This window comes from Micropterus salmoides, unplaced genomic scaffold, assembly GCF_014851395.1.
Source record: "Micropterus salmoides isolate LMB-PRFRI ecotype aquatic unplaced genomic scaffold, ASM1485139v1 Ms_hic_scaffold_2, whole genome shotgun sequence".
In the NCBI taxonomy this organism is placed as follows: domain Eukaryota; kingdom Metazoa; phylum Chordata; class Actinopteri; order Centrarchiformes; family Centrarchidae; genus Micropterus; species Micropterus salmoides.
Genome location: NW_024041150.1, coordinates 52,456,130 through 52,475,527, shown reverse-complemented (window position 1 = coordinate 52,475,527; position 19,398 = coordinate 52,456,130). Strand labels below are relative to the sequence as shown.

Genomic DNA, 19,398 nt, shown 5'->3' with positions numbered 1-19,398 from the left:
TTTTTGTTTTTTTTACACAGAGCCAGAGTCGGTCTCCTCCTCTCCAAAACAAGCGGAACAGCTGATTACAGCAGGTACTTAAAGCTGGTTAAACATCCTGTTCCTCCAGTGCAGGCGGACACAGATGTGAGCGCTATTATCAGAGATAAATGTCTCCAATATTGACAGCAGACCGATGCTCGTTGATACTGCAGCCTTGAGCCAACTGATTTGTGGTGGAAATGGTAAATTTCCCCCTGAAGAAATAAAGACTCTGCAACCAATAGTTGTCTTTGTGATATTTATTAAAGTAAGAATAACAGAGTGATTCAGCTGAAGGGCAGAGCTCATACACCAGAGGGCTGTTAGAGAGTCTGACCCAGAGAAACAGAGAAGACATTTAATGCTAGAGAATTATTGTGGAGTCCAACAGAAAAGCCTTTCTCAGCCTTGAACCACAGTGGAAACTCCCCTTCTCACAGGAAAGCATGAAACAAAACAATCTCACAGAAGGTCATTATATCAAAACACTGGTACACTTATGTGGTGTTATAATTTCCACTAAGATGAGCAAAGAGCATAAGGGAATGACATATAAGATTAATAAAAGTAAATTCAAGTAAAATCTATTTGTTTCTATTACAGTTCCCCCTTTGGCCGTCCCATGGTCACATTAAGTTTATACCAAACTGTCAGTTCATCAATGAATGCTCTCATCTTACTGTTTAAGCAGAAACATCATTAGTAGACAAAATAAATGAGCTTCAGCTGTCTTGGTAGAACAGAGAGATTCTTGAGTAGTGAGCAAGCTAAGAGATCAAAACATATTTAATTTAAGCAGTTTGGTCAACATCATCAATGTTGTCATTGTCATGATCAGGTGGATTCAATCAGGTGACTCGTTTGACAGATTTTTCAGGAAGGAGGCAGAAGAGGAAGAATCTGTGTCTGCCTCCCTAAGACCAACATATTATTTGAAGAGGACAACAAGAAAACAACACATGCTTCATAACAGCAACTTACAGCCTCTGTAAAGACTTAAACAATCACCACATCTGTTTCTTACGGATTTCTTTCTCTCCAGCAGCCTTCCTCTGTGCTTGCTGTAGATGTGTCCTGTCTAGCTCTTGAAAACTCATCTCTTAATGATTGTATGTTGTTCCTCAAATGTAAGTCGCTTTGGATAAAAGCATCTGCCAAATGAGTAAATGTAAAGGTAAAATATAAACACATTATAAATATGTATACATATAATCTGTGTGTCTATTTCTCTATCCATATATGTACATGTCCACTTACAATAAAGTTTTTCAATGAAGAGTTTTGGCCTTTGCAACATTTGCTGGTGCTACTGAGGCACAGAAATAGTCAACAACAATCAGTAAACTATTGGGGATTGATGGGCCTTTCACACCTATCTCGTGTGTTCCGGACTTTCCAGTTTGATCTGAACCAAAATTAAAGGTATGAAACCTCCCCCGGACCACGGTCTGGACCAAACAGACCAAAATTGGTCTGACGAAAAGAGGTAGTCTTGGTCCGGGTCAAACTGAACCATGGTTTGGTTCGTTTCTAGTGTGAAAGCATTTCTTAGATGGTTCGAACTTTCAGACTATTTACAGTTAGTGCTGCAGGTAGTAATGCCATAAGAACAATATAGTGGCAACGGTATGGATATGTTAATTTTTTTAATTCATTCATTCTTGTCAAAGCAACCCACTGAACTGTTCAATCAATAAACCAATCAACTCAATTTTATTTATATAGCGCCAAATCACAACAGTTATCTCAGAGCGCTTTTCATAAAAGAGCAGGTATAGACCGTACTCAGGGATGATATTTACAGAAACCCAACAGTTCCCACCAAGAGCAGTACTAGGCATAAGAGGCAAGGAAAAACTTCCTTTTAAGAGGCAGAAACCTTGCACAATGTCAAGTATAGGGAGACCCGGCCCACATAGATTATGACAGGACGCAGGTCTGTCATGTAAAGTTCTTAAGTGCACTCACAATTGCAGTGTGAAACCAAACCTAAACCATCCATATGTATCAAAACATGAACTTTGGTTCGGACCTTGGTGCTGACCTTCAGGTGTGAAAGCCCCCTTAGTTACGAAGTATGGAATGTATCTATAGAGAAAGAATGATGTACAAGGCAAGAAACATTGATGGAGACGAGAGGCAAACCCTTGCCCCTTCATTTGAAAGGTTGCAATCTGGGCGACGATGTTGGCCCCCTCTATTTACCAAAGATAGATCAAAATCTTGATTTGTGCCTCAAGCAATTACGCTGGTAAGGCACATATATAGCCAAATAGGCAGGATGCTCAGCTGGTGTGGCCTGCCTAAATTAATCGTGCGGGTATGGGAATTATGTGTATTTGTGTGGTTATCAGTATGTCTGATGATTATCTCTGTGCAGTATGATGTAATGCCTACTTAATTGTGCTGCAAACTAATTTCCCTACGGGGACAAATAATGATTGATTGATTTAATGAACGTATAGGAAACACTGCATAAACAGTTGGGATTATGTAATGTCTAATCATTCTAAAGCTGTTCAAATGAGTCTTTACAGTTTTGTGTAGTTTAACATGTTCATCGAATTTAAGTTTGGGGTCCAAACTGACACCTAAGAATTTAGAAATCCTTGAATTTCTCCATTTCCTCTTGATTTATTTAAATTAAAAGCTTATGTTTTGAATTTCTTCTCATGGGAAAAAACATTGACACAGTCTAGAGACACACCATTCATTTCACTTGTTAATGTCTCTTCTGCTGCCCAAGGGGTTTTAGCCGATACATAGATAAGTGTGTCATCAGCATACATCTGACATCCAGCTCTTTTACAAAATCGAACCTTGTGGAATTCCCATAGACTGACGGGGTGTTGAATATTCTGCATTGATTTTAACAAACTGCCCTTTTGATTCGAGATAGGATGCAAACCAGCCAATTGCTTGCTCAGAAACACTGCTCCAACTACATTTCCCTTGTCTAATGAGGCCTTAACGTTTTTGGTGAGGTAGCAGTTGGCCATTTCAGTTGAATACCTTGGTCTAAATAAAAAGTAAATTATTTTGAAGGTGGCCAACCAATTGTTCTGTGATAATTCTTTCCAGGATCTTTGAGAGAACTGGTAGGATAGAGATTGGCCTATAATTGCTTACTTGGTTGTTAATTGGCATTATGACTGGTGTTTTCCAGGTTTGTGGAAATTTACCAACTCTGATGGAGATGTTTATCAGATGGGTTTGAACAGAGTGGAGCTGTGTGTTTTAATTACAGCAATATCCAACCCAAACCAATCCTTTGCCTTTGAATTATTTAATTTATTAGTTAAGTAAGACTGTTAAGATGTTTCCAGGGAGTAGTGCTTTTTTCTTCAGATTCCGCTATCAGTTGTGTAAAGTTTGTAGTTTTTGCAATGTGCAGTTCCCTGACAACTCAATTTCTTAATCCCTTAGAAATAAAGAGAACCGTAATTAATTTTGTGGACACTTTTCCCCCCCATTAACTGGCGAATATCATTAGTCAGCCAGGGTGAAGAGATTCTTTTTCATTTGCACTTAACATTTGTGTATATTTCTTAATCAGTCCTGAGAGTGTTTTCATCATAATATTACAACTATGATCTAAGTCCATAGTTTGTAAAACGTTGTTCCAATCAATATTATTTAATTCGTTATCAAAGCGTGGCTTTTGGTTTTTGGGAATGTCTACATTCCCTAGTTTATGTACATTCATAAACACTGTTTTGTTAGTTTTCTGACAATCAGGGCCATATTATGGTCAGAGAAGCCCGTTATTAAGTTGTACATCCTTGTAATTCATTGAGGTCTATTTGTCAATATCAAATGAATAGTCTGCTGGAAATTATGATTTGACATCATCATTTTTAGCCAGTCTAGGTTAGAATCTGTCAGTAGATTTTGAATTTGATCTCCTTTTGATATTATACTCCGAATGTTCAAATGTCCACATATATGTCCACCTAGGACACCCTTAGGTTTAGACACAGATTCCCATATCACCTTTGCATGATTTACAGACTGGAAAAATCAAAGTTCATGTTTTCGTGCTGACTGGATACCTTTTTCAAATTGTGTTTCCATTAGTATCATCTGCTCTGGCAGCTTGGGTCGCTTGTGAAACTACGGTTGTTCAGACTCAGACAGTTCATGTCTGAGTACACCATTTGCCTCTTTTCCGAACATTTTGATTGTTATTGTTTGATGTTTCGTAGGAATATTTGTTTTTAAAGCATTGTCCGAATGACACCAGCAGAAGCCAACAGCACAGCAGCAGCGTGCAACCATTTCCATTATCCTTGTTCTTATTGTAGAGATTGATTCTTTGTTTTAAGCTTGTCTTTATAATGGTAAATATTTGTTTAAGTCTGAACAAACCACTTTCAGTAATAGAAATTAAGTCAATATATATCTAAAATACAGATTTAATGTAAATATGTTTAACTACAGCTCAATAGCAAAAATATATGAAGCACGCAGAAATAATATTTCAGCAAGGGTGGAGGTTCATTCTTGACCTTGGGGAACACATTTGTAATGAATGAGTGTGTACTCTGTGGGGAAAGACCGTAACGGCAAAGATGGCAGTTATCCCGCCAGAAAGCGTTTCACAGCCAGAGCGGGAAACATATTTCAGTTGTGGTGGCATCGTGTGGTTCCACTGATGTAAGGGTAGTAGTGACAGGAAAAAAGCTTTTTAAACCTTATATTTGGCCATTGTCATCAAATCTTTTTAGTGATTTTTATTAGATTTTACAGGTGATTCTATTCATGTAGTTTTTATGTCCCAGTGAGCAGAGAAAGTGCAGTTCTGGCTCTCTCCCCACTCAGTCAGATAGGAGCCTGATCTTATCCAACGAAGGTTAAAATCAAGGGCAACTGGACTTGGTTGAAGATACTGGAAGACGTTTCGTCCCTCATCCAAAGGACTTCTTCAGTTCTGACTGACTGGCCTGATCTTGTTAGTCTGAAATAGCTGCCTGGAGGCGTTGCAAAGATGGCTGCCGAGTGCCGTGACTTACCTAGATGGACTTTGCCACATCCCGTGGCCTTCTTAAAGAGTGCGTGAACCTCCAAACCTCTTATTTTTGCTGATAACCCATGTGAATAGGTATTTAGTGGTGTTGTGGATATATTCAGGTCTAAATCGTGACACTTTACTTCAAACTATTTTAATTCTACATGTAGTGCTATAAAAATGCAGTGCCCTCTACTGGTGGACACCTGGCTACTGCAATTCAATTGTGCTATTGTCTGATAAAATAGATGGTGCTTTCAGACCAAAAGCGAAGTGAGCGTTGGGGACAATACGTTGAATATTTTCTACTCAAGTGAGAAAGTCACATGACACCGAGTCACTTGGCGAGGCTTAGGGGAGAGAAGCAGGGAGCAGCGCTGCAGCTTTGGACTAATAAACACCCGTAGTGTGTTTGGATTATGCTCTGAACACTACAATACATAAACTGCATTTATTAATTATGTATTAAATTGGCTTTTTACTTTAGTGTTTGGGATTACAACGTTGATTTATCTTCACTCAAGCTTCTCAGCAGCTTCGGTTCTAGTGTTGTTGTTGTTAGCGTTGTTACCTCTGCTGGACTACTACTTCATATTTATTTTAAAAAAACAGATAAAACTGTATGAGCTGATCGATCCAAACTCCATTCAGAAAACAAACATTTTAGAAGCAGTTGTCCTGCTGTCTTAATGACAAGCCTGATAAAGCATGAATTCAAATGTTTAAACAAATCTGCATCATATTGTAATTATTTCAGCGTCAGTTTGATCTGTTTATTGCTATATAATCACAGCAAAATGTTTACTTTGGGTTCATACAGCTGTAGTAACGGCGAGTTGTGATTATTTGCGTTATCACGTTGTGTGTGAACACTTGGCAGCTGTCCAGCAATAAAACCCCTGCGATGAAAGCGTTGCATGGATTAAACTTGCATTTGATGTGAATGCTGCATGACTCTTTCTAAATCAAACTTCTGCAGCTGTCATCACATGACGTTAGTCCAGCACAGTCACATGATAACAGGTGGTTGTATTCAGGGCAGCAGGAAACCGCTAGCTCGGCTCTGTGAAAAATGTCACACTGATGCTTTCTGGATGCATTTGTGTCTTCGAAGGTTTCTCCTGTTGGTATAAGATTTGCCACATTGATCAGAGCTGTACGGTTTCTCTCCAGTGTGAACACGTTGGTGCTTTTTTAGGTCTCCTAAGAGAGCAAAAGTTTTTCCACATTGTTCACACCAGTGAGGTTTCTCTCCAGTGTGAACACGTTGGTGTCTTCTTAGAGCACCTGATTGAGTGAAAGTGTTTCCACACTGTTCACACCAGTACGGTTTCTCTCCAGTGTGAACACGTTGGTGCTTTTTTAGGTCTCCTAAGAGAGCAAAAGTTTTTCCACATTGTTCACACCAGTGAGGTTTCTCTCCAGTGTGAACACGGTGGTGTCTTCTTAGAGCACCTGATTGAGTGAAAGTTTTTCCACACTGTTCACACCAGTACGGTTTCTCTCCAGTGTGAACACGTTGGTGGATTTTTAGGTCTCCTAAGAGAGCAAATGTTTTTCCACACTGTTCACACCAGTACGGTTTCTCTCCAGTGTGAACACGTTTGTGTCTTCTTAGGGTTCCTAATCGAGCGAAAGTTAGTCCACACTGTTCACACCAGTGAGGTTTCTCTCCAGTGTGAACACGTTGGTGTCTTCTTAGAGCACCTGATTGAGTGAAAGTGTTTCCACACTGTTCACACCAGTACGGTTTCTCTCCAGTGTGAACAAGTTGGTGCTTTTTTAGGTCTCCTAAGAGAGCAAAAGTTTTTCCACATTGTTCACAGCTGTACGGTTTCTCTCCAGTGTGAACACTCTGATGAGTCTTTAAATATCCAGATGTTGTGAAGGATTTGTGCTGTGATTTGCGTTTGAGTCCCTGTCTTCTTCTCCTTGTCTATATCAACAGAAACAGAAACACAGTGAGATGTCATGGTGGAGCGAGCTATCTAAAACCATAAAGGACATCAGAGCACATCTTTGAAATCACATACTAACCTACTGTACCGCACAGTGAGTATGTACTGTCTTACATACACACTCAGTATGTACTACATACTAAATAAATGACAGAGGTGGGAAGTAACAAATTACAATTACTCCCGTTACTATAGTTGTGTAGTTTTTCAAAAATCTGCAATTTTACTTTTACTTAAGAATATATTGTTTAAAGTATTGTACTTCGCTCAATTTTCAAGACGGAGTAAAAATAAGTTCAAGGAAAAACGTTTGAACACTTTGGCTTCAAGTGCAAGTGAACAACAGCTTTATTATGCTGTATTACTTTTCGTCTAATGCAAACTGAACATTTCCTGCAACTGCAGCTTCACATTAAAAGCATTAAACTGGCATTTAACACAAGTTGACTTTTATTTCTAAGTAGTCACAGGAAATGCAATCTGTAAGTGAGATTAGCGCTGACCGCTCTTATTCATCAAAAATGCATCTACACAACAAGACAACCGTCATTTAACAGTTTTCTGACAGCAGACCAGTTTGAAATATTGCAGTGAGTATCAGTCAGGAGCAGACAAAGTGAGCTGTTCGATAAAGAGCTGCATGCGACAAGCTGCACACCTCGCGGCATGTCGGCTGTGGCTTTTTACAAACGGATCGTTCCGTCTTTCTGTCTCTGCCACCAACTTTCTCTGCTCTAAGGCAAATAAAATCTGAACCATACCTTTCATAAAATGCAGCGGGCCAGTGCAATACCTCTGTGAAATAAGGCAGTGTGAAAGCTGCTGGTGTTAGGAGCCAATTACTAGGGATGGGGATCGAGCTTATCAATACTGCCATCGAGACTTGCAGGTCCAATGATGTAACGTTATGTCTCGAGCGTCAAATCTGATTTAATTTGAAACGCAAAAAAAAGTAACACTTGCCAAATCTGCCAGATGGTGGGGAAGCCAAATCAGGTAGTTTCTCCAGCCCCTCTGCGTCCTATTCCAGCTGTTGCGGAGCCCTTTGAACGTTTCATTGTGGACTGTGGGCCCACTGCCCCAGACAAAGGCAGGTAATCAGTTGTTGGTGACCATAATGTGTGCTTCCACTCGGTTTCCTGAGGCTATTCCACTGAGAATCTCCGCACCAGCTGTGCTTAGAGTGTCAACTAAGTTCTTTACCACCTATGGGCTGCCAAAAGTTGTGCAGACCGATCAAGGAACTAAGTTTCTCTCTAAAATATTTACACAGACTATGCAGGTGTTGGGCGTGGCCCATGTGGTGTCCTACCATCCAGAGTCACAAGGTGCGCTGGAGCCATGGCATCAAACGCACAAATCCATGTTACACAAGTATGACACTGAAAAGGACTGGGATGAAGGGGTGCCTTTTGTTCTTTTCACCTGTTGTGAGGCCAAGCAAGAGTCCCTCAGGTTCAGCCCCACTGAACTTCTGTTTGGCCCTATGAATGTGCTGAAGTAGCAGTTTGTCGGATTCTGGTACTGTGACCAATGTGTTAGATTTTGTTTCTCAGTGCAAGGAGCGGCTGCACTGTGCCTCCTCCTTAGCCAGAGATACTCTTTCCTCTTCTCAGAGTAAGATGAAGAGGTGGTTTGATAAGCGGTGGAACGACAGTTTCGGCCTGGGTACCATGTTTTGGTCCTGCTCTCCATGCAAAACATTATGTTCTGGCTGACACCAAACACCCTGAGTCTGCGTTTGTTGTAAACGGGAACATACATAGTCAACATGACCACCCCAACTTAAGAGGATATCCAGGTGGATACCCAGATACCTATAATAAGTGACCTGTTTGATCTCCTCCCTGTGAATGGACAGTGGGGTATAATCCCCCACCACCGAGGGTCAAACACCATCTCCTCCGTTTTTTTTTAGTGTTAATGGGGAGATAGTTCTTGTCACACCACTGAACAAATTTATTAACCTCCGTGAAGTACACTGACGGGTCTGAGTTCTGGTGAAGCAGGCTGAGAATTTATCAGAAAGTTTAAAAAAACAGGTTGCCCGGGAGACTATGGGTGCAGTCGTTTGTGTAAGGGGTGAACAGGACCGGAAAAGTTACACAATCCTGAGGTGCACCTGCACTGATGCGTTTGGATTCTGAAAGTGAGTCGTTAATACTGACATTTTGGGTTCTATCTGTTAAAAAAAAAAAAAGAAGAATAAAACCACTTAATAATAAAAGGATTAACATTCATCTGGGTTATTTTCTGTAAGAGCAGATGAGTCTGTAATGTATTAAAAGCATAACTAAAATCAATGAACAAAAGGCGTGCATAGGCCTTAGGATTCTCCAGATGCTTAAGAGTTAGGTGGGTGATGCTATTAATTGCATCGTCTGTACTCCTCCCCTGCCTATAAGCAAACTGGAGTGGATCCAGTTCAGGATTGACTTCAGATTTCAGTACGGATACCATGTATTTTTCAAAGCATTTCATGACAACAGAAGTTAAAGCCACCGGTCTACAATAATTGTTTTCTGTAGGACAGGGTTTCTGTAGACCCTCTGGAAGACAGGGCACCATGCTGGGGTTAGCTCTGCAGCAAAGGTCTTAAGAAGAAAAGGAGAGATGCCATCAGGGCCTTCAGATTTCTTTTTGCATACATGGCTGAAAAGTGACTGGATTTTGAGGGGATCAACTACTAACCCTGAACAAGGGTCAGGGGTAATTGACTGTAGTACATTATTGCATTGCAAAGAGTAGTCCTGTGTATCAAACCTGAGACAGAAATCATTAAGTTTGTTTGCTTTACTCAGCTTATCATATGTTATGAGGCCCTTTTTATGTGTTGTCATGTTTGTAACAGCTTTCATGGAGACCCAGAGAGTCCATAGATGTGATGGTGATCCTGGTGATGTATGTCTTATAGGTGGTTATCAGATGGACTGTGTTATGGTCCGAGTTTGACAAGGGCTTTGGACTGACCCTGTATGCATGTCTTATATTACCATAACATTTGTCCAGCACTCTATTTTCTCAAGTGCCACACTTCCAGTCCAGGAAGGGACAGTTCCAGTTTACAGTGGTTAAAACCTCCAAGAATAAAGCCTGGGGCTCCTGGTGTGCGTTGCAGTTGATCGTGGACACAGTCTGCAACACGAGCTGCAGCTCGAGCCGCATTCCCGCTGGGGGGCACATACGCTGAGCAAATTACAATATTGCCAAACTCCCTTGGGAGGTCGGGTCTTAGAGAAATGCACAGCAATTCAATATCAGGGCTGCACACAGTCTCTCTCACAGAACAGTTCCTGCACCAGCCGTCACTCACAAAAACGCAGATACCTCCCCCTCAACTTACCCCCGAAGTTTCATCCTTGTCCTGCACGGACAAGGGAGAAACCCTCCAGCTCGATCAGGGAGTTGGGGATGTCTTCGTGGAGCCAAGTCTCCGTAAATACCAACTAACCTGCCGCGCGGTATTCAAAACATACCCTCATGTTGGTATGGAGCTCCTCCATTTTGCTTTTAAGAGAGCGAACGTTGCTCAGGATCATGCCGGGCAGCGGAGGTCTACTGACTCTCCGGCGGAGACGCTGTCGGGTCCCACCACGTCGGCCTCTGTTCCATAGTGTTTTTGCGAGATGCCAGGATTTTAAATGCCTCGGGCAGGTTGAAAAAATCCGCGGGCGGCGATGTTGTTCCTGTGTAGCGGAGAGACACCAACGTGTCTCTGGCGTAGATGAGAGTGGTAGCCCACCCTCCAAGTGTGGAAAAGTTTGACACATCCTCAGAAGCTGTCAGACAATCAATGCCAATAGTCCTTGTGCAAATAACGCCATGGTGCTCCTCTGTACCCTTGTACACACTCACACAATCAATAAAAAAACCACAGTAAACGAGTAAAAACAACAAATAAAAACAGCAGCAGCACGCGAGTCTGGGTCGCCAGCAGAGCAGCGCCACCGGATGTGGTTTGGCTTAGCCTAGTCGTAGCCCCTGGAGTTCTCCGTGTTTATTGGCTTCCAAGTCTGATGGCACTCCCCATTTCTGCACAGATTTTCGAAAGGTTAATGCTGTGACACTACAGGATTCATTTCCCTTGCCCCACATAGAGGACTGTATTGACAGTATTGGTCCTGCCACTTATATCACCAAACTTGACTTGCTCAAAGGGTACTGGCAAGTGCCTTTAACCCCAAGAGCATCAGACATATCTGCCTTTGTAACACCAGATCATTTTCTGCAGTACACGGTGATGGCCTTTGGAATGAGGAATGCACCTAGTGCCGCGATGTAATGTATATGGATGATGTGGTGGTATATTCCGACACGTGGGCAGACCATCTAACTAGCCTTGCATGTGTGCATGTGTACCAGTTTGTGTACCATATTTTTTCTCATTTATTGGGGCTTTTCAGAGGTGTTACCCAATCAACAGCCACATTTAAAAGACAGTGAAGTCCAGTGGCTGGCATACACAACAGGATGTTCAAGGCACCAGCATTTCCATTGAAATAAATGCTTTGCTACATTTTGTTAGGACTACAGTTGGCTTAAAACTGAAAATAACTACATTTACTTGATTTCACAGTGGAATCGAACGCGGTTCTCCTGTGTGAAAGTCCTGGGTTTGACACAGCCAACACGGCCAATAGAGGTCGTTAAAAACGTAAACATGGGTCGTAAAGCAGCATAATAAATACATTTTATTTATAATACACTTTACATGTCAACGTAATCTCTAAGTGCAATAAATCAAGTGAGGATGGGCTCCTACGCCAACATGTTCACAAGAAAAAAATGCATTTCCTCCTAGGAAATGGAAAAACGCACAAGAGCAACATGTTGCTTCATATAGTTTTTCTTTAAATTTTTCTTTAAGATGCAATATTTTTTGCTTCTTTTAGCGACTCCGCTCTTGCTGCAGGGTCAAAATTTACATGCTGTCCATGCCAAGCAGTTTTTCTTTACCTGGTAGTGGCATCTGGTAATACAAGTAATTAAATATTACTAATGTTAGAAAGTTACCAAAGTGAATTTACAAGTTCTAAATATTTTGGGCATTTTTCTCATGATATTGATACTTTAGTAAGACTAAAAATAATCCGTTGTTTCTGAAATGTAAGAAAAAGTGTCAAATTGCAGAAAAATCTATTCCAAATTATACTACAAAAAAAAAGTACTTTATATGTAAAAGTCAAATTGAAAATAAAAAGGACAAAAACTTAATTGCCCTTCATAGAAACCACTTTTGACCGGTCGCACCACAAGATATTTTCTAATTTAGTCAAAATTTACAGGCAGAGAAAAGGCCACCTAAACAAAACAAGCTAGCTTCCTACAAAAGGACTCGATGGAATTTATAATCAAAACAAATATTGGTAGGAATAACTTTATATTAATTGTTTTTCTGAGGTCATACCACATGATATCCAAACGTGGCAACTACATACCAGCTGTTACAATTTTACATTTTTCCAGCTTTGAGAGACAGTTACAAACCTACTTGCTGTTTCAATGGGTCCTTGGCAAATTGGTACATTATTCAACGTCTAATGGATTTCAATATAAAAGTCCCAAAATGGTCGCACCACATGATATCATCGGACAAAGTTTGCTTGTGTATTATTATGGAAATATAAATACAGATACTTTGCGATTTTGTAGAGGACGACAAAACACTTTGGAAATCATGCCAAATAGGGCAAAACACAATTTTGAAAAGATTTAAATTCCAAAGAAGTTTTCAAAACAGCAGTCATGGCCGGACGGTCGCACCGCATGACATTTTGACATTTCAATTATCAGAAACATTACAAACAGCTAATGTTTTTTTTTTTTAAAGTTAAAGGTGAGTACATATATGGGAGAGGTCCTGTATTTATATGGTATGCTTTTATGCTTTCAACCTTTTTTTTGTGAAAAAAATCCAGTTGGACACAAAATGTAGGCATCACGTCATTGACCCAATCACTGCATTATTGTTGTGATTTTAACCTGTAAAGCACCTTGGTTGTTTTAAGTGTGCTATATAAATAAAACTGACATTGATATTGATTGATATTTTGTCCACAATGTCTGGCTTTTGAGCTGCCCAGTGGCAGGACACAATATTGCTAACACTTTTTCAGGTGACTGGAAATCCGATCTCACGCCCCGACTCAACACAGAAGGACGCATGGTCAAGATCCATCGGCTTCAGTTTGTAACGCACTGTGTATCCCTATAGCGTCATAGTTCAATGCAGTGAGGGAAGCCCTGTAGTGTCAGTTTTTGACGGGTAAGGTAGGTTTATGATATTTAACATAAAAGCCTAAGTAAGGACTTGGTTGTGGTGGATGGAGGGCCAGAACCCCGACTTTGAACCAGGAGACCGGGGTCCGTCTCCCGTGTGAAACTAAAAAACACTCATTAATTATTTATATTTAAGTTACGCGAGTTACGTAAGTAAACTTACTGTTGTACGTAGTTATTTTAACCCTAACCATGATCTTTTCGTAACCTTAAAGGTTCAGTGTTTAATATTTCTGAGGATCTATCGACAGAAATGCAATATAAGATCCATAACTGTTTTCAGTGGTGTGTAAAGACCGTACATAATAAACCATTATGTTTTCATTACCTTAGAATGAGACATTTATATGTACATAACCATGGGCTCCCCCTTCCATGGACGTCACCACGTTGCATCGTCAAGCATCAGATCGTCAGCACGCGATCGTCAAAACCGCTGACTTAATGTTTTTATTTTTGCCCCATTTTTATATTGCCAAAATATAGACATTCGCCTGGTATATTTTGAAAATGTTGTATGATAACTGTTGTAGGTTTATTTTCATAAAATTTACAGTTACAATTGCATTCTAGGTGTATTAGAAGATATTCAGTTGCATTATAAATCTTCCTTATGATGGTTTATTGCATTACAACATGGTGTTTTTTAACCAAATATATTTTTTCTTCATTGCATCTCCATGTAGTCTGTAAAATACATATGTTCATGTACAATGGATTTATATTCATTAGCTTCTGACTTTTCAAAGGAGACCAGAATTATGCATCCAGGCCAAAAAAAAGCACTGAAATTGTACAGTGGGGAAAACAAGTATTTGAACACCCTGCTATTTTGCAAGTTCTCCCACTTAGAAATCATGGAGGAGTCTGAAATTGTCATCGTAGGTGCATGTCCACTGTGAGAGACATAATCTAAAAAAAAATATCCAGAAATCACAGTGTATGATTTTTTAACTATTTATTTGCATGATACAGCTGCAAATAAGTATTTGAACACCTGAGAAAATCAATGTTAATATTTGGTACAGTAGCCTTTGTTTGCAATTACAGAGGTCAAACGTTTCCTGTAGTTTTTCACCAGGTTTGCACACACTGCAGGAGGGATTTTGGCCCACTCCTCCACACAGATCTTCTCTAGATCAGTCAGGTTTCTGGGCTGTCGCTGAGAAACACGGAGTTTGAGCTCCCTCCAAAGATTCTCTATTGGGTTTAGGTCTGGAGACTGGCTAGGCCACGCCAGAACCTTGATATGCTTCTTACAGAGCCACTCCTTGGTTATCCTGGCTGTGTGCTTCGGGTCATTGTCATGTTGGAAGACCCGGCCTCGACCCATCTTCAATGCTCTAACTGAGGGAAGGAGGTTGTTCTCCAAAATCTGGCAATACATGGCCCCGGTCATCCTCTCCTTAATACAGTGCAGTCGCCCTGTCCCATGTGCAGAAAAACACCCCCACAGCATGATGCTACCACCCCCATGCTTCACAGTAGGGATGGTGTTCTTGGGATGGTACTCATCATTCTTCTTCCTCCAAACACGGTTAGTGGAATTATGACCAAAAAGTTCTATTTTGGTCTCATCTGACCACATGACTTTCTCCCATGACTCCTCTGGATCATCCAAATGGTCATTGGCAAACTGAAGACGGGTCTTGACATGTGCTGGGTTAAGCAGGGGAACCTTCCGTGCCATGCGTGATTTCAAACCATGACGTCTTAGTGTATTACCAACAGTAACCTTGGAAACGGTGGTCCCAGCACTTTTCAGGTCATTGACCAGCTCCTCCCGTGTAGTTCTGGGCTGATTTCTCACCTTTCTTAGGATCATTGAGACCCCACGAGGTGAGATCTTGCATGGAGCCCCGGTCCGAGGGAGACTGACAGTCATGTTTAGCTTCTTCCATTTTCTAATGATTGCTCCAACAGTGGACCTTTTTTCACCAAGCTGCTTGGCAATTTCCCCGTAGCCCTTTCCAGCCTTGTGGAGGTGTACAATTTTGTCTCTAGTGTCTTTGGACAGCTCTTTGGTCTTGGCCATGTTAGTAGTTGGATTCTTACTGATTGTATGGGGTGGACAGGTGTCTTTATGCAGCTAACGACCTCAAACAGGTGCATCTAATTTAGGATAATAAATGGAGTGGAGGTGGACATTTTGAGAGTCAGAATTCTAGCTGATAGACAGGTGTTCAAATACTTATTTGCAGCTGTATCATACAAATAGTTAAAAAATCATACATTGTGATTTCTGGATTTTTTTTAGATTATGTCTCTCACAGTGGACATGCACCTACGATGACAATTTCAGACCCCTCCATGATTTCTAAGTGGGAGAACTTGCAAAATAGCAGGGTGTTCAAATACTTATTTTCCTCACTGTATATTATAACCAATATATTCCATATAGACGGCAAAGTTAAGATCGCTGTGTTAAAACTCTGTAGCTCGGTGTGAGTGCTTCTCTATGTATCTGACTGCCTGGGCTCAGCAGAAGAACAGTGCACAGTAAGAAAGTCCTGTCTCTAGCACACAGAAAGACAAAAGACACCAGCTTATTCCACAAAGTCAGGTTGAGATATTAAGATCAGCAGTAAGCAGTAAGCCAAGGCCAAAGGAGGGGGGGCAGTGAGATAAGAGACACCCTCGAATATCTGGGACTTTCCACAGATCCAGGTGCAGCAGGAAAGAGAGCCAAGAGATTATATAATGCTCAGAAACAGAGCTATAAAAGGAGGTCCTGAAGAAGCTGAGAGTCAGTTGTTACAGGGTTTCATGTCAACTCGGGTCTCTGTTCTGGTAAAACAATGGGACTCCACTTTGCTTCGATCTCTGACCCTCTATGGTCAAACATTTGTTCTCTAACTGGGGTCTTGATTTTCTTACACAATAAAGGCTTCATCTAAAAAGCCTAACAGCTTTCACAACAATGTAATTTAACTTTCCCTTAACGGCCGAACCGGAAGAAAACGTTAGATTTGTCCCGCTAGCTAGCATGCTAACACCCAGGCAGCAGGCTACATGCTACAAGAGACCTCCTCCTCCTCCTCCTCCTCCTCCTGCTCCTCCTCCTCTCCGGGTCCGACCGTCACATTAAGTGTGGGTTCTGTAGAGATACGGGGTTCTGATGGCTCCACTGTTGAATCCTGCTACATTACATCTTGTTTACAGTCAATATGAAGCTACGTGTCGGAACCAGGCCGAGCTAACGCCACGTTAGCTTCTTGTTAGCTGCTAGCTGTGTTCATGAACACTGACCTGAACATCGGTGCTATCAGAGCTCGAGCCTGCTGTTTGTCCTCCGGGGACGTTGTTGCTCCGGGGCTCCGGGTCCTGGTTGTCCTCCTCCATCCCGCTCTTGGTCCTGGTCTCCTCTGTGACTGTCGGAGCTCTTCAGATCAAGTCCTGCAGCCCGCAGACGTGACGGAAATTGAAAACGTGATGACGTTTTTCTCGGCCCACGCACATCCTCCAGCTGCGGTCAGATATATTTGGGGGTCTTATGGTAGTAAAGAGTCTGCAGGTGTTGCCATAATGTTAGTTGTAGCAAACCTTCCACCCACCCTTAGTTCTAATCAAACACGGGAAATTTAAAAGAAACTTAAGAATTATAATAATTAAGATTATAAAACACTAAAAGTCAATACAGTTTCAAATTCATTTCAAATTAGACTGTGAGAGTTATTTTCCTCTTTTTAACATAAAACATGACAAAAAGAGAAAAAATGCACTTCAATAATTGGCTCATTAAGAGTAAAATCAAACAATGAAGAAATTACTGCAAAGCATTAAATCATAAAATCGAAATTATGAGTCAACAAATACTTCATCTATCAAATTATGTACCAAACTGAAATACTTTACAGAGTATATGGCTGTGTCAGCTGAAATGATGATAAGAATAATATAAACAGAGGCTTATGTTCTGTAATTATTATCCTGTTTATGTTAATCTTTCTACAGACTACTTCTAATCTTTAGTTTAATAAGTTTTTTGTGACACCATAGATTGTATATGAAGTAGCTCAGTTAGTAATGAGTAATGTTAATTAGTTGTGCGTCATTACTACTTAACTTGTCGAGGAATGAGAACACAAGGTTCAAGCTGAACTGGTGTCCTGCACACATACTGTAAGTAATTATCCAGAAATCACGTAGGAAAAAAGATGCATCAAGATGGATCTGATTTGTAATAAAATAGTTGTGAGGACATTATGAACTTTGCAATAGCACCTAATGCATGTTTGTAAGACATTATAACAATTGTTATAAGGTTTTATGAACGCATTATATCGCTTTATAAATATATGCATGAGTCATTATAGCGATGACCTTCATAGAAAGTGTTACCAAAAAAAATAAAAATGTGATGAACAGTAAACTGAGATGAAACGAGGAATAAAAGTATTAAGTTCATGTAAGTGGCCACTAGATGGAAGAAAAAAGATAAGAAATTCACCATTAAAACAGGGATTTACTAATCTTTATTAATATAAAGGGAAACACAAATTTAGGTGGCAGGTGACATATCCAAATATAATAAGCGCTCAGGCATTCTGTGTTGCTTTTAGATATGTTTCTCTTATAGTTTTCACAAGGTTGTTTATCTGTCATTATACAACACAAGGCTGCTGTATAACGAAACATAAGTTTGTAGTCCCTTCATGCTGCACACAGATCTTAAATATCTGAATGCACATACAGTGTGCATTCAAATATTATCATGTTATATCATCTCTGCTGAGTCAGTTCAAAACTTTCTGCTCATTCAGAATCTCTATCAACATAGGCTATAATATTACGAGAATAACGTTATTATTTAATGACAATTGATAGCATTTTTAAACATTCTACCTGCTTATACTCTGCTGTACATAAGCCTGCGATGTTCCTCTGCTGATTTGGCCCCTTCAGACCGTCTGCAGACACAGCACCCTTTGGGACTGTACTACTGGATGAGAGAGGAGGAGGTGGATAAACGAAACTTAATGAAAACACTTCTGATCAGACAGAAATATCACCACAAATCCACACAAATGTTCACTTCAGCCACTCAGATAAAGTAGTCTGCGCCTCAGATTTTAGATTTTATTTTGCAAAACCCTTTCAGTTAGTTACCGTGACTCACAGCGCAAGACGCATCACATCAGCTTGGTGTAGATTCTTGCCCTGGCTCGTTATTATCAGTTATACATTTGTATTATACAAAGGCGGACTGGTTATAGTGGGACACACAGGCGGACTGGTTATAGTGGGACACACAGGCGGACTGGTTATAGTGGGACACAAAGGCGGACTGGTTATAGTGGGACACACAGGCGGACTGGTTATAGTGGGACACAAAGGCGGACTGGTTATAGTGGGACACAAAGGCGGACTGGTTATTGTGGGACACAAAGCCGGACTGGTTATAGTGGGACACAAAGGCGGACTGGTTATTGTGGGACACACAGGCGGACTGGTTATAGCGGGACACAGAGGCGGACTGGTTATAGCGGGACAGAGAGGCGGACTGGTTATAGCGGGACACAGAGAGGCGGACTGGTTATAGTGGGACACAAAGGCGGACTGGTTATAGTGGGACACAGAGAGGCAGACTGGTTATAGCGGGACACAGAGAGGCGGACTGGTTATAGCGGGACACAGAGAGGCGGACTGGTTATAGCGGGACACAGAGAGGCGGACTGGTTATAGCGGGACACAGAGAGGCGGACTGGTTATAGTGGGACACAAAGGCGGACTGGTTATAGTGGGACACAAAGGCGGACTGGTTATAGCGGGACACAGAGAGGCGGACTGGTTATAGCGGGACACAGAGAGGCGGACTGGTTATAGCGGGACACAAAGGCGGACTGGTTATAGTGGGACACAGAGAGGCGGACTGGTTATAGCGGGACACAAAGAGGCGGACTGGTTATAGCGGGACACAGAGAGGCGGACTGGTTATAGTGGGACACAGAGAGGCAGACTGGTTATAGCGGGACACAGAGAGGCGGACTGGTTATAGTGGGACACAAAGGCGGACTGGTTATAGCGGGACACAGAGAGGCGGACTGGTTATAGCGGGACACAGAGAGGCGGACTGGTTATAGCGGGACACAGAGAGGCGGACTGGTTATAGCGGGACACAAAGGCGGACTG

General features: G+C 41.3%; 2 protein-coding genes and 1 long non-coding RNA gene across 3 annotated transcripts in view; all 3 read right to left on the bottom strand.

Annotated features, from left to right (window-relative positions):
* The window catches only part of LOC119912613 (butyrophilin-like protein 2), a 566,400-nt gene that overhangs the window by 190,248 nt on the left and 356,754 nt on the right, over positions 1-19,398 (bottom strand). The gene's annotated exons all lie outside the window — the stretch shown is intronic.
* LOC119912603 (zinc finger protein 208-like) overlaps positions 267-19,398 on the bottom strand; it is a 117,313-nt gene continuing 98,181 nt past the window's right edge. The window contains exon 6 of the mRNA XM_038731875.1: positions 267-6,909. Within this exon, the coding sequence (XP_038587803.1) occupies positions 6,105-6,909 (805 nt within the window). The 3' untranslated portion in view covers positions 267-6,104. The remainder of the gene's footprint in view (positions 6,910-19,398) is intronic.
* Positions 15,687-16,690, bottom strand: LOC119912795. Its single transcript, XR_005446248.1, has 2 exons — positions 16,516-16,690; positions 15,687-16,363 (listed from the first exon to the last, which is right to left on the bottom strand). It is a non-coding gene; the product is annotated as an uncharacterized LOC119912795 (long non-coding RNA).